Source organism: Calidris pugnax, unplaced genomic scaffold (assembly GCF_001431845.1).
Source record: "Calidris pugnax isolate Ruff unplaced genomic scaffold, ASM143184v1 scaffold69, whole genome shotgun sequence".
Lineage (NCBI taxonomy): Eukaryota > Metazoa > Chordata > Aves > Charadriiformes > Scolopacidae > Calidris > Calidris pugnax.
In genome coordinates, this window is record NW_015090859.1 from 7,009,592 (window position 1) to 7,025,919 (window position 16,328).

General features: G+C 36.5%; 1 protein-coding gene across 1 annotated transcript in view; it reads right to left on the reverse strand.

Annotated features, from left to right (window-relative positions):
* The window catches only part of TPP2 (tripeptidyl peptidase II), a 61,384-nt gene that overhangs the window by 25,598 nt on the left and 19,458 nt on the right, over positions 1-16,328 (reverse strand). The window contains exons 13-24 of the mRNA XM_014944151.1: positions 15,775-15,943; positions 12,998-13,155; positions 11,396-11,472; positions 10,446-10,552; positions 9,452-9,606; positions 8,944-9,060; positions 7,292-7,392; positions 5,039-5,135; positions 4,628-4,765; positions 2,563-2,807; positions 2,292-2,370; positions 355-393 (exon numbers count right to left, since the gene is read on the reverse strand). Of these exons, the coding sequence (XP_014799637.1) occupies positions 355-393; positions 2,292-2,370; positions 2,563-2,807; positions 4,628-4,765; positions 5,039-5,135; positions 7,292-7,392; positions 8,944-9,060; positions 9,452-9,606; positions 10,446-10,552; positions 11,396-11,472; positions 12,998-13,155; positions 15,775-15,943 (1,482 nt within the window). The remainder of the gene's footprint in view (positions 1-354; positions 394-2,291; positions 2,371-2,562; positions 2,808-4,627; positions 4,766-5,038; positions 5,136-7,291; positions 7,393-8,943; positions 9,061-9,451; positions 9,607-10,445; positions 10,553-11,395; positions 11,473-12,997; positions 13,156-15,774; positions 15,944-16,328) is intronic.

Consider the following 16,328-nt stretch of genomic DNA (forward strand, 5'->3'; position numbering starts at 1 on the left):
AATTTGCAGATAGAATAGAATAGGCAGAAACATTTGCCACAGAAAATCTTGACCACAAACACTGAAGATTTCCAAGTATTTCATAAAAAGAAAAATTACAGACCACTAACGACCACATGCATTTTTACAGCATTTATTGCAGAAGCATCCAGACACTCAGGTGCCTCTCAGCTCTTATTACAGTAGTGTTTTGTCATTCTACCAGTAGACATACTTAAGGTGCTGAAGTAAATAACTCAGGACTAAGGAGGTAGATGAAGGAGACAAATTAAAAACCAATACTGGTAGACAAATTCTTTAAGTCATATGCAAAAAGACTTAAGTATATCTTTTTCAAAAACTAACATTCAGTACCTTTTTAAATTTTCCTTGTCGCTTTGCTGCAGACTGCCCCTGGGAGTTAGAATAACATACCGTAAGAAAACATGCACACACCACACAGGATGGAGACACCTTCTCTGTACAATTATGGTTATACTTTCAACCTACAGATTTTTAAACTTTTAGAGCGTCACATCTATGATAAAACATGCTCTTAAAGCATGCTCTTTCAGGTTTTTAAAATGAATAAAACAATGCAGTATTGCATATACAGTCCGTTATTCCTGTAAGACAAGCAAGTGTTGTTAACCACTTAGCTTAAATTAATAAATTACAGAAATACAGCCTCAAAAGTGTAGATTTTAGACTTTGACTCTTTAGTTGCATTGTTCTGTTTCATAATAAATGTACAGAAATTAGATACATTTTCCCCTCACATCGCACCCATGTGCTGACCTAGATACAGCTTTGCTGCCTAGTCCTTTTTTGCCTCCTGATACATACTCAGGTTCACTAAAGGCAGCAGAAAGTATCCAATGCTATTTGATACCATCCTTTTTCCAGTGAAATATGACCAGAACAGTAATGCCTTAGACTATGACATGAGAGACACCTCAGCTAGAATTTCTCTCCAGGTAAGCTCTTAAGCATTCTTCATCACATTAAATTTGACAGGCAATACCTACCTACCTCCTACTTCCCATCCCAGAAATCACTGTATGTAACCACTTAGTGTGGTTTTTAAAATAAGATAGACAAGAATTAAACTAAATAGTTCAAGGAATTGAAACTATACTACACTACTGTAATGGTTTTACCATGGATTTCATGATAGTGTACTTGCAACATTGCAGGAATCACAAAGAAATAAAATGCTAAGTATTTTGGAGTTCTTAGTTACTGGGTTTTCCCTCATCGATACATAGATTTTCCTGAGAGACATTAATTAACCTGAAGCTACATGCAGTCTGCCCCAAAAGCACTACCTACAACCAAATTAGACTGAATGAACTAAACTTTTCTACTCAATAAGATCTAAAGGTATATACCCATCTACTCACAGAAACTTATTTTCTATTAAAACATACTCTTGTGTTATACGTGTTGTTCAGCCACATCTATTGATATATATGGACGTAGATGAACCACCTCTAAACACTAACAATCACTGGGATTAATTCAAATTTATTCTCAGCTTTGCCTTCCATTTAAAAATAGCAAACGGAATCTTCTAAGTACCTTAGCACCAGATACACACAAGAATGATCTGGTTACCATAATCACTGTTGCACTACAGATTCATAAAAGTTAGAAACTATTTTTACAGGATACTGCATTATGAGCAAAAAACCCTTACAGCTTTTCTTCTAGCATCACATATAGAAATCTTACATCACTCTGTTGGAGCATGCAGTCATATTAGTGGTTGAAAACATCCATCTGCAGCAGGTAAGAATATCTGCTTATGCATTTGAGTCAGCCAAATTCCTACTACTTTCTAACAGTAACACGTAAGTGTTAAGAAAACACATATTTTTGCTGAAAATCATATGCATGCAAGGAAGAGTAGAGATGTTTATCAGAAACCAACATGCACAAAACATATATGCATGTATTTTTCATTCAAAAATTATACTAAGCTATGCAGCTACATAAAATCACTTTTAAAGGCTCCACACCAACAAAAAAGCAGTTGCTTCTAGAAACACAAGGATTCAGAGCGAAAGAATCAGAATTCAAGATTTAGAAGATGTAATTAAAGTTGAAATTATAAGATGAAAATAAAAATAGAACTGCTTAGAAGTTACTCTGAGCTTATGGTGAAACAACTGCTTCTAAAACATCTTATATTACTAAACCTATTGCTCTTTTAAAGTACTGAAAGCATGAAAGACAGCACTTCCTGGCATGCCATTTACTCGCTTCAGAAGTTTCAGAAAGAGAAGCCGTCATCCATTTCAAATACTCACAGCTTTCTTTCCAAGTTCTGTTTTAGACAGTGTAAGAGCTCCTGCAAGATAACATCCTGGTCCTGCTCCTTTAGGGATTCTATTCAAACAAAGAAAATTCAGTGTGAAAACCAGATTCATTAATATTCCACAGGGACTACAATAAAGAATTCAAACAGTGAAAGAGCAACACAAGAGGAATTACCAAGCCTCTATCAAAGTATCATTTTCGTTAGGTGCAGAGGCAGCTTAGTTAGGAGTATATGAGAAAAACAGGACTTCAGTAACTTACTTGTCATCAGGCAGAGACGTAACAAAGAATGGCTGACTGTGCTTTGGTGGTAATGTCAAACTGTTGGATTTCTTCTTCCCTAAGAGAGCAAGGCTATGGTTTTCATAAATATCTAAGCTCAAGGTACTAGACAACCTGTGAGAAACAATAAATGGAAGGTCTTTGATGCGATCCAGCTCACTGTTCTGTTCGTGACGAATTTGTAACCGAATAGTGTAATCTCCTTTTTCCAGTTTCACAGAATACTGAAAGAAAGAAGCTCTCATAAATGTCAAGATTAAATACCACCATTCACAAAGAAATCCAGAAATAAGACTGTCATGTTGTTCTTGATCCATATAGCCATCTAAAATATGCTAGATTGCTTAGTACTGCAATCTCCTGAAAACAGAGTGCTTTTAAAACTTGACAGCAGCCAAAATACATTTCGGAGTGACAGAAAAAAGATTAAGTTTTCAGATCACAAAATAGACTGACATCACTTGTTCAAATTCTATCACTGTATTAACTGCTCAAATAATAATGAGAATTCTTGCTAAACTTTCAGTTCAAAACCTCTAGCAGGTTTGCCCTTATACACTTTGGCTTTACTATGTAACTCTGAATGCTTTGGGGTTTAGATCACAGGACATCTGCTCTCTCAAACATTCTACCAGCTTTCATACTGAGGGACCCAGCATTCCTGTGAGATTTAAGGCTGCAATTTTAAGAGCTGACAGACTCTTCCCCGGAGCTTTTATATTCAGTTAGGAATATGCAGATAACATCATCTCCATTTACTAAAAAAAAATAAGTATCTGCAATCCCTCCCCTAACCCAAACAAAAAAAAACCAGACTCAAATTTTTACTTTTGAAAACATTCTTTCATTTCTATCAACTTAAAAGGGCATCACGTGGGCATTTTGAGCAGTAGCATGCTAAGTCTCCTTTCTCCTGCTGCTGTTTTAATATAAAAGGCAGCCCTAATAGAAAGGGTCAATAACTAGAACTATGCTGTTCCCAGAATCTTCCTCTCCTTGTTTAGGGAGTCATATTTCCTGATGCTATTTCTTCCTGGATCAAATAATTCTGAATTGCTTTAGAATTGTTCTGTGATACACAACACCAGACATTTATAGTGCGGTGGTCCACCAGGTGTAAGTAACAGACTACACTTTGGTGATTTTCAGATTTTATAGCACCTTAAAAATACAGGTTAAGGAATTTCTGAATTTAAATTTCTGAAATTCATCTATAAGATTCAAAGACACGCTTTAAAGCTGATCATTTGTATACTTCCAGCATGATCAATCTATCAAAATAAACATTACACTGATGAAGTTCAACTGTAATTTTATTTTGGATTGGTAAAAGTTTCAAAACTTAAAAGTACAGGAAATGTTTCTCTTATGCTCTTTTTCCTTTTTTTATCCCCCCTTTTCCCCTGGCATGATCCAGACACACCATTTGTTCTAGCAGAAAGATTCTTCCCACCGAGGGTACAGTATCTACAAGCCTTGTGCAAAAAACTCTCTTTGAAAGACAGCAACAGGAAGTAAACCAAGCTACAGCATTTAAAAGGCTGTTTGAAGACATGGACAGCACAGAAGACAGCCTTCGTGTATACAGAAGCCTCTGATCTATCAGGGAACAAATCAGACTACAGAGAAAATAATGGATTGTTTCCACTTTAAGTAGAAAAGTTCAAGGTATTATCTTTGTAAAAAACCCAAAGACAACAAGAACTTGAAATCTCTTCTTGTAAAGCACTAGTCAAAATCAAAAGAAGTTAACAGCTTTTTGTAGAAATAAAACACATCGTAACTCTTTCTCCTTCCTTGGAAGGGAAACAAAAGATAATGTTCTGTTTCATTAAAACAAACCTGTCATTACTTTTTTCATACATATATATCACACCACTTACTCTGTCTCCTTGTGAAGACATAAGAACATAATACCTATGCATCAGGAAATGTTAGGAGCAGGAAATGTTAGAAGCTAACAGCAAGCCCGAGAGGTGAAAAAGAATGAAAACGTTCACCCTGTGCAGAAAACAGAAGGTAAAATAAATACATGACTCTGTACCTGGTGTGGATAGGCATCTCCTGAACCCATTTGTCTTTTGTTCTGGTCAAAAATAATCCACAGTTGACTATCAAATTCAGATTCGTACAACAATTCACAAAGAAGTGGACAGCTTGGAGTTACTTCTCCACTCTTAGGCTATTAAAAGAAAGGTCAAAACATTTAATCCACTATTGAATAATAAAAAAAAGTACAATCCTTACATATATTTTCCAAAGGATACCTGAACCAAAGCCCATTTCAAGCAACAGCAGCTCCTGAAGAGAACTAAATCAGAATTTTGACCCAATAGAGTCTAGATATGAACTAGACCTGGTTTCTGACAGAAAACTGAAGTTAAAATCCAGTTTTAAAAAAACATACTGTACTTTTGAATTAATTTTTAGAAACCCAAACACCCATAACACTTACCTGATGGAAGTTATAGGTCAAAATCATCTCATATAGTTGACGATTATTTGGTAAAATGTCTCTGGAGCCCAAAGGTTTTATTTTTGCACTCACTGGTCTGAAGTTAAACAACAGAAAACAACAGAAGATACTCTTAAGAAACATGGATCCTCTATCAAAATTTGTCTTGCTTAAACAGAAGCATATTCTGAAACAAAACTGAATTCAGCACATGCAATAACATCTCTTAAAATATTGTAACTATCCGGGCAGCATAAATTCCTCATTTGAAGTGAACGTCAGTTTAAAAAACAAGGCTTAGTGACACTACAGACACTTGCAAAGAAAAGAAGCCACCAGAATTTAGCAAGCACATCTAAATGCACAAAATTAAAAGGCCATGAAAATACCCACACACATAAAAAATGGGAAACCCAACAGCCTGCAGGATTAAAAAAAAAAAAAACAAAACAAAAAAACCCCCACAGATGACTTTACATTTCTAGTATCTATGCTGCAATCAGCACTTCTGTTCATAGATTGAAAGATTAATGGAGCAGCCATTAGAGGACAGAATAAGTAGTTGATAATTGCTTGTTATAGAAGGTTGTATCAGGAGAGAATCTGTAAGAGGCCTTACAGAACTCAAAGTAGTAACACAAAATGTTAATATACACAATATAGATAGTGCACATTAACATAGAATCATAGAATGGTTTGAGTTGGAAGGAACCTTAAAGATACCTAGTTCCAACTACCCCACCATGGGCAGGGACACCTTCCACTAGACCAGGTTCTGTGTTACTACTCTGACACTGGTAGTGTATGTTAACTCAGAGACAGTTAGGACAAGCTATTGTTCGGAGCAGCACAAACACTTTAGACCTTAAGCATTAAAGACTATAAGGCTAAATGATAATGATGTAGGAAAATCAGAGTTTCAGAAATAAATAGCAGAATAAGGGTGGCCTGGTATCATTTACATTTCATTCATTCATTCTGACAGTCTTTAATTACGTGACCAAAATTTTTGTATAAGATTCTGTCACCTCTTTCATCACCAAGGGCACAGACTAGTCACCCAGCAAAATATCTGTGCTGGGTCAGACCACAGGTCCATTTTACCCAGGTTTCCTAGTCTGGCAGACACCAGACAGACTGCTGACAAAAGACTTAAGAATCAAGTAATACCACACGATACGCCACCCTAATACTCACCCTGCCTCCAAACATTTGAAACTCAAGAAACCAAATGAGAAGCCATTCAGTACATTTTTCCCTGTGTTATGACTTATTACTCCATTCAAGACACATTATTTGTGCCTTAATTTAAATAAATATTTCTCATTAGTTTATTTAACTGCATTTTGTTTACTGTCAAATGAGTGCCTCAAATATGACAAGGAGATAAGAGCATCTCCATTTTACAAACCAGGAATGAAGCAAAGATATTAGGGGATTGTTTTATTTCCTCACTTAAGGCATATCAAATCAGGTATTTCTGAATCTAACATTAGGTGACATGTTCATTAAACAATAAACTCCTAGAAACCTCAATTCCAGCTACAAGCACCCAAAAGCTCAAAGTCAGAGCCCAAGGTTTCTACTGAGAAGCCTAAATAGTGGAAAACTTTGGATTACTGACCACTGTGAAATTGTCTGGCCCAATTCTTAAAAGTACTGCTTAAACTGTACGGCATTCCTTTTTCCTCCTAAGTGACCAACTTTAGTAATTGCTGCATTGATTAGGAATTTTCTCACAAAGCTTTTCCCCCAAATCAGTATGTGTCAAACTGACAACAAGACAAACACAACCTTCCACAACAAAATTCTATACCAGATTAAAAACAATTCCAATCAAGCAAGAGAGAGAAGACAGTCTTCCTGGCTCAAAATTGAGCAGGATCAGAAGCTTAAAAAAACCTCAAAACAACAAACAGAAGCACCAAATAACTCTACAATTCGTTTCTTTAAAATGCCTTTTACCTCTGAGTCTCTCCTTCAGAAGCAATTGAATACTTTTGTAAATTTTTTAAAAATATTTGCTTAAGGAAAATAATTTGTATTTAAAAAGTCATCATAATTCTGAACTTTTGTCAAAGTTAAAAGGAACCAAAAAAGAGGATGCTAAGATATTTTATTAATCGATGCTTCCAAACCTACTTAAAATTTGACAAGAATATCGTTAACCTAAACTTCACTGTTAAATTATTACTATTTTAACTACAAACGTATAGTTTTCCCACTTTCCTAATAGTTTCTCAGAAACTCTACCTGAGCGTTTGAACCCAGCTTTTCAGATTTATGCATGGAGCAATATCTTCATACTTCAACAGGGACTGAACATCAAATCGTACGATGCCTTCTGAAGCATGCTAAAGAAAGAGTATATAACAGTTATGCTTCTGTGATCTTATAACATCAGATGTAGGCCACATGATTTGTCCATCAAAAATGCAACGCAAGCTATATTTATCTATACTATAAGACATAATACCACATGATTTAGAAAGTGTCACAAGCTTATCTTTATTTTACAGCAGCAGATATATCAGGACTTGCAAAACTTTAACAATTGCAGCTACGCTCTTATTTATATTTTTTCCCCCTAAATAACTTAAGTAATTTGTACAAAACTGTAGGAGTCACACTTTGGGCAGAGATGGATTTTGTTTGTGCTTTTGTGACTATTTCCTTTGAATGTGTAATTAAATAAATACAAGCATCTAGAATCTTAAAACAAGTATTTTATTGTGCTTCTGCTTATGATTACTATTAGAGAATAGTTTAACTTTGTGAAAAAGAAAAATACTACTTACACAGGCTAGCGACAGGCAAAATAATTTGAAAAAAATTTTTTTTCCTAGCAATATTCTGTGACAAAGCCATCAGTATATCAGCACTATTAAAATTTATTCCATAAAAGTTACATGTGCTCAAGAAAAAGGGCAAAACTGTTCATATTCTCTCATTTTTAACTCTCCATTATTCAGTTGATGTAACCCTACTGGGGTGGGGGGAGCTGCTGTGCACACCACCATCAGGTTTTTTTTCTCCCGCTCTACTCTGGTTCAAGACCCGGTACCTCAGCACAATGCACCCACTCTCCAGTTTATTCAGCTCTTAGAGCCTGAATACATCCAAATTCACTGTGAGACAGCTACAATTTGTTCTGACCCTTAGCTGAAAAAAACCAGGAGAAACCAGGATAAATTAGCATGGTGCTGCTTTGCATAGGTATCATGGCATAGAGCAGAGAGCCCTCTCCTGAGGGAGGCAAAGTCAAGCCAAGTCAGGTTGCACAGAACAGAGTAAGACAAAAGTGCTGTAAGTATCATGGATACTAATGTTTTTAGCTACTTTTTCAATCCTTAGTATCACGGAGCCTCAGGAATCCTGACACTACCCATCCACTGTGCCTTCGACAGCCTTAAACAATGAATCTCAAGAAATCAGCACATCTCAATAAAACACTGAATAGAAAATAAATTTTAACGATACTTTATTCTGAAAATGGTGTTCAGAGCTACGGTAGTCTAGATACTCAAGTTCAAGACCTGTGGTCCCAGCAAAGTTTATTCACACAAACACTTGCTAGTGTAGGTATCGTTACAATTTCAGTCTTCTAGTATGTCCCAACATTGGTGTTGGGTTTGCAGTTTTTTGGTGTTTTTTTCCTTTCTATTTTGTTTCCCCTCACTGATTTATAATGAAAATGCATATTAAAAAAATCATAAGGAATGGTAATGGGCATTTCTGTGGGACTGAACTCCTATTTATATTTTTATAAGACAAAACATGAACATCTCATGTATAAAGATACTTTTAGTCTTTCTAAATGCAGTCAAGAATGAAGAAAAGCTTTTTTATTCTGAGAAATCACAGGACTTCAAAATAATTAAAAATAAACACTTTGGAAAACTTACCATATTTAGCTGAGGAGTAGCACAAAGTACACCATGGAAAGAAATTGTGTAATTAATGCTAACATCACTAAGGCTTGCCCACCATCGAGCAACACAAAATTCAATGGTTTTTCCAGCCTGGGTAACAAAAGCACAAAGTTAGACTCCAGATCCCATCTTCCCCTTCTATTCACCCCAGCCTCACTCATCTCAAACAAAAAGAAATGCACTATAGCTCAAAAAAAGACCCTGTTATGTCCAGTTTACTCCAAACGTATACGTTTATACAGTACCAAGTAAGACATTACACTTGGTCCAGAAAACACAAGAGATTAACAAATAAGCAAGAAATGCTACCAAGCTATTAAGAGATCTTTTCAAAACTGAAAATCAGATGCATTTACTACTGTAAACGTACAATTTTATGGGTTTGGGATTCTTCTTTGGAATAAAAAAAAAGTCCATAATGAGTCTGTTATACTACACTGATAAATTACTTTCTTCCCCACACCACCCTAAGGTAACTTACTAAGACAGGAAATGCTTCAGTCACTGATCCTTTTTCTGGTAACGATGAAAATTTGTAGAACTCATGACTTCTATATGCTTTTTGTTTCACTAGTTGAACGGCGTGAAGCACAAACTTGGCAGTCACATCAGCTGAACATGAACATACTGTCACTTCTAGATTAAAGAAAAAAAATAAGTTTCAAGAGCCAAGAATTTTAGAAGTAAAGCAGGGATTCACCACATTAGTTTCACAAGTAATTTCTATTTTAAGAAGTTATGCAGTACCCCAAGTGGCTCCATATGTGAATAAGACTTATATGTTAGTTACTTAGAAAGACCCTTTCAGATTAAAGAAAACTAGTTCAGATCAGAGATCAGTTAAGAGAAACTCTTACTACAGACTTTCGTAAGAGACTTATTTACTGAGAGACTCAACTAAATGGTAAAAATTAATCAGATAGTACAGATGTATAATCTGTACAGGACAGACTGCTGCTGAATTCCAAATTAAGAGTCTTATCATTAACTTCAGTCTAAATCAAAGATTCTTGAAGTGGTTATTATTTAATAACTTCACAGAGGAAGCTGAGAAGAAACAACTTTTTTTCCTCCTTGCAGAATTACGAGCTACTTGCCCATCACGAAAATCACATTTTCTTCAGTTAAGACGTCTTTCATCACTACATCCATACATCTTAAAAACTATGAAAACCTCAGACAGCAACACTTTTCCACAAACACAGGGTATTCCTCCAGTTATGGGCAATCAATTAAGATTGTATCGGCTCATTTCTAGAGGACTGATAATCAGGATTCTACTATACCAGGAGCCATGAGATAACTCAAAATCACTCCTCTAAGAGCTTAAAATCAAATAAATATTTTCATACTCATGGGTGAAATCCTTTAGTTCTTATTCAGGCAGAACTCAAAATGACTTCAAAACAGCTTTGTCAAGTCTGACAGCTGCAATTTTTTTTTATTTATTTATTTAAGGTGGTCATTTTCCTTACCAGCCCATGTAGCTCCCTGTGGAACATCAATGAAATGTCTTCGGATTTGACCAGGTTTAAAATGAACATCTGTGTATGTCAGGTCATAGCTTGATGATTCATCTACTCTGTATGTCAAAAAAGAAAACACAAACAGTAATCAAACAAGCTGTGAATCCCCCCTTTTTTATTAAAAGTATTTTTAAATGCAAAATTATTCTGGAAAAAAAGCATACAAGGAGGATATTTAGTCCTCAGCACCAATTATTTATTCTGTACTAGTACAGAATCTGACAGCAGAGTGTATCTAAAAGATTTAAAACATCAGCTCCACCACATTATGTAGACATCCCCTACTGTGAGCTACAGTATGTAAGAAGTAATATTTCTATGAAAGAGATAGAGAAAAGTTAAATATTTTTTCCTAGGCCTGATTGTCCACTGAATAGGCTTGATAAGGTAATCCTCCTTCCTTATAAATGTCCCTGAAGTCATATGTTTAAATCAATGATAGGCACAATACTAACTCTCAATTCACTGCATTAAAGTCGTGATGGAAGCTTAGCCCAATGTTCACCTGCCAAATTATGTCCCCTGCCTTTATGTACTCTTGTGCACCAGTTAAAAATGAAAACCAGAACTCCAGTTGACCTACGCTTAAGAGTATATTGATCGACACTTTGGTCAACACGCCAGCAGTCATCAGTGTTCTGATGGAACAGGATGCTGCTGCCACTGTGGCTAAACCCACCAGAACATGCTGCTTTCTTGCTGCCAGGACCAAATTTACAAAGAAAGCCATTGCTGTATAAGTCTACTGCAAGAACCTTTCAGATCTCTGCTCCCTTTTCAATGTCAGTACTAAGTTCAAGAACTCCCAGAGAAAGGAGGTGGTGAAAGACATGGCTACAAGTAAAGTGGGTGCGGAAAACTAAACTTAAAAAACACAGATAAAGCTTGGATTTACTGACCTTGTTGGTATAACAACAGTTATTGGAACTCTGAACAGAGGACCTGCAGTAGGCATTGCTGTATCATATCCACACACCTAACAAAGTAAAATACAGCCAATTAAGATCTTTGGTCAGAATGAAATTATAGACAAAAACATTACACTTAAACTAGTTGCAGAGTATTTTGAATCTTTGTAGTGATCACTGAGAAAAAAAAAAAAAAAAAAAAATTACTTGGACCTGCAGTAGGCATTGCTGTATCATATCCACACACCTAACAAAGTAAAATACAGCCAATTAAGATCTTTGGTCAGAATGAAATTATAGACAAAAACATTACACTTAAACTAGTTGCAGAGTATTTTGAATCTTTGTAGTGATCACTGAGAAAAAAAAAAAAAAAAAAAATCTTCATTTGACCACTGTTGCCCTAGAAATAGTAAAACAGCAACACTCACCAAGAAAAAAAATAAATTAGTTTTCACACTTATTTCAGTCTTTCCCCAGAAGTTTTCAGGTTTTCAACCCAAATTCGATAACCCCTATATCAAAAGCTCAACCTAGTTTTAACTCAGAATTTGTCCCAAACAGTCTTATTATTTTATTTCAGCTACCTTTTTTGTTGTATTAAAAATATTTTAATCCTTGTTTTCCAGGATTACGTTTGAAAAAAATACAGTTTGATTCACCATGAATTTCAAGGCCAAGCTTGAAATACTATCTCTGAAAATGTATTCCATCATCAGTTTGCTAAAATGTTCTCAGTTGTATCATAGAAGACTTGCAACTTAAGCATCTTAAACAAGTCACTTCTAAAAAGCAAGCTGTTTTCATCGTCTTTCATACAATGAAATGGAAACTTTTCAATGTTAACATAAGGTTTGGGATGAGGCTAGATGAAAAATATTTTTTGGTGGTGGGTTTCTTCTGCAGGAGTGAAAGAGGATGGTTGGGAAAGAAAATGAGAAATTTAATGGCTTTTGTATTTAAATTTGTCATAAATTTGAACGTATCTGCTCAAAGTCAGCAAAATGCTTCTGCTGTACACAGCCATTACCAGACATTTTTCTCCTTCACCTTCCAAAATGGGACAAGATAGAGGTGAGGAAACAAGAGAATAGGTTGCATCACTATACACATGCAACTCCTCAAGGTAAAGCAAAATCTTGGGTTCATATAAGACTGTATGGAAACACCACAAAAGCTAGAAAGGTTCTTAAACCACCACAGAGAGAGAGAGAAATAGCTAAGACCTCATAAAACCACGTCTCTATCTTCTATAATAACATAGGATTGAATCAGACAGTCAAAGGTGAAAATATACCCAGAGAAAACAACCTTAATGTAAGATTATTTATTTAGTTTATGTTTTCTACATGCTTTTATGTTTTAAACAGATACTCAAAGTCCCATTGGCATGTACTATACAACACTGTATGGCATAACTGTTTCTGAACCCTGGATTCAGCCTCTATAGAGAAATGGAGCGTGACAGTATCTTCTGGTCTGTACAGCACACAGCTTTTATTTCCTTAAAAATTACTTCTATAAAAAGTTGATAGAGACCACAAGAAAAGGACAGGTCTCACAATCTTGCTTAGAACACCAGTACTTCAGTACCTCTGTATAATGTAGTCCTTCTCTCAGGCCACGTGGATCCACACGAATATTTATGTGTCGACACTGGTTCATAAGCTCTAAATGACTAGGACACTGGACCCACGGTGCATTTGAAGTTAAAGCTAAATGAAGCTGGAGAGATATTCTTTCAGTGTTTTCTGTCAAGAAACGAATTTTAAAAAAAAGTTCAACAACACAAATATATGCTTATATTCTACTATAATATGGTATTTGCCATACATCAATAAAATGCAATAAAATGCATACAATATATACATCAATAAAATGCAATAGGAACCAGTTCCTTCAGGCCACTGGATATCAGGTTCTTCATGAAGAACAGTGTTCTATATTATTTCTTTTCCTTGAGAAAAACAGAATAGCAGTAAAATAAAGGTTGCACTCAACTTTGAGATTTCTCCCCTTACCCCCAGAACAGTCAAATCTGACAAAGTCAAAGGTAGATTAGTCAGTAACACTTCAGTTACCCACAACACAGCCTGGAAGTGGGTATAAACTTTCTTGTGTAGATACAAAGCCTTGACTAATGCAGAGAAATAAAAAAAAAAAACCAACCCAAAACAAAACCACAATTGCACAGATTGTGAAGGTTACTCAAATTACACTATAGAGCAACCTAAGCGAGAGGTGAAGTCTATTAAAAAAATTACTACCATAATCTACTCCGACTTTGCAAACAGTCTGTTTAGCTGATTTTGCAAATTAAGTTTCTATCTAAAAAAATGATGGTATTAAAGCACAGCTTCCAGGAAAGCACCCAACCCTAGCTGTTTTTTAATCATTAACATTTCAACTTTCTCCTGCTCTAAAGATTAGTGATACTTAGAAATTATTTTTGTTTCACATTTCCCCATCCTAATTAGCCTTAGTCCTAATTAACCTTAATTTTCAGACAGTTCATTACATCTTTGTTAATAAAGAGCACTTTTATCAGACATAATTCCCTCAAAGGTGTATGAGAAGCAATAAAAGCCCAGAGAGACCTTCAACAGGCAGACTGAGCAGATCAGCCTCCCTTAACCTCTAACTACAGTTCTCAAGCTCAGTCTTGTTGAAGACACCAGACATAGCACAGAAAAAACAACTGGACAGCTACTAGGGAAACAACATCATGCTACAAGGCAGTCATCCACTACAAACGTCCAACTATGTTTTCAGATTGCTTCCTGCAGAAGAGTCCATTGTACAATTATTTTATTTCTTTATGTCATACAGTAAATTTAAAAAGCACCAATTGCAATGTAACCTGTCAAGCAACTAGGTTACTCTGAATCAGTAACCTGTCCTAACTCATGCCCTTTCTTCCCCTAAATAAACTCATCTCTTTTCACATGCTAACCTTCTGGGGAATCACTGGTTTTAGTAAAGGAATTACTTTCAGTAACAAGCTCTCACATGGATCATTTTTTGATTATAATGTAATTCAGTGTCTCAGTGAGTTCCACTTTGTATTCAATAAAGCAAAGCAGAGAAAAGCTGTTTATGGAGAAAAGATGTCAAACCTGATTTTGATTTGCACAAGTTACTTTTACCCTGTTAGCAAGTAACTAAAACCTGTATCAATTCCTGTTTTGCCTTTAGATATATTTACATTTATCCATTTAGTATACTGAATGTAAGCCTAGTTTGTTAAACTAAGATTTTTCTCAGGTTGTAGAAACTTAGGTAAAGTCCAAATCTAGAACTTACAGTCTTTAAATAACTGAGGAAGTAATTTCTGGGTAAGTTCTGTCATCTTTAGAACAGTAAGAAGAAGAGTAGTCTACAACAAACCCCCTAAAGTCCTACAATTTCATGAAACATTAGGGATATTTTATATTCTTCCCTGGTCCCATAACTTCGCTTTAGATTTCTTCAGATGAAAGAGAAATACCTTTTTTTCAGTGAGAGGAACCACAGAGCAACAAACATGAAAGCGCTGCAGTTATAAGTTCGGGGTTAGAATGGAAAAGTTGTTTATCATAGAATCATAGAATTTCCCAGGCCGGAAGGGACCTCCAAGGGTCATCTAGTCCGACCTCCCCGCAGTCAGCAGGGACACCCCCAACTAGACCAGGTTGCCCAGGGCCTCGTCGAGCCTCTCCTTGAATATCTCCAGGGATGGGGCCTCAACCACCTCCCTGGGCAACCTGTTCCAGTGCTCCACCAACCTCACAGTAAAGAACCCCCTTCTAATCTCCAATCTAAATCTGTTCCCCTCCAGCTTGAAGCCATTTCCCCTCGTCCTGTCACTACAGGCCTTTCTAAACAGGTTCTCCCCAGCCTTCCTGTAGGCTCCCTTCAGGTACTGGAAGGCTGCTATTAGGTCTCCCCGGAGCCTCCTCTTCTCCAGGCTGAACAACCCCAGCTCCCTCAGCCTGTCCTTGTAGCAGAGGTGCTCCATCCCCCTGATCATCCTTGTGGCCCTCCTCTGGACCCTCTCCATCAGGTCTATATCCTTCTTATATTGAGGGCTCCAGACCTGCACACAATACTCCAGGTGAGGTCTCACCAGAGCAGAGTAAAGTGGCAGAATCACCTCTCTGGACCTGCTGGCAACGCTTCTTTTGATGCAGCCCAGGATGCGATTGGCCTTCTGGGCTGCAGCTGCACACTGCCTGCTCATGTCCAGCTTGCATGCCTTCATTTACCACGACATCTAGAATTGCGCTTATTCCTTTTACAGTACAATTCCTATCACTCTTCATTACCACGGCTTTTTTGTTAGAAGATTACACTTTATTCCCAACTGCCTGCATACGAATGCTCTTTCCTACCTGTATTCTCAGGAAAGACAGGTTCTATGCCAACCCCATGATCAGAAGGTGCAGCTATCTGGGCAGGATCTCTGAGGTAGATTCCACGGTTGCTGCCGACGGTAACAGTGAAGCCTATGTTACTTGTGAATGACGAGATCTGAATGAGGTAGTCATAGGCTTTATCAACCTGTTAGAAAGAACACATTCTCAATTAACAAATTTCAACTTAATAGTAAGTTATGCATATTATCTTTAATATGAAGCGCTCAGCAAGCACAGCAACAAACAGTGAAGTAACTCACACTTGAGCCACAAGGAACGTGCCTTACACACGACACTCAGTATAAAAAATGAGGCAACATTTTCAGTGTGCAACAGCCACACAGAGCACAGAAATCAAGAACGTAAAAAAAGCCACCCCAAACAAAAAGCCTCCACAAATCTCTTTTGCTAAAAATACATCAAAAGCTGCATAACAAAAGTTTTCAGAGATTACCTCAAAGATGAAGAGGACTTCAAAGGCCCAGACCTACTATACTAATTTAGGTGTCCTTCTCATACACAGAGCAATG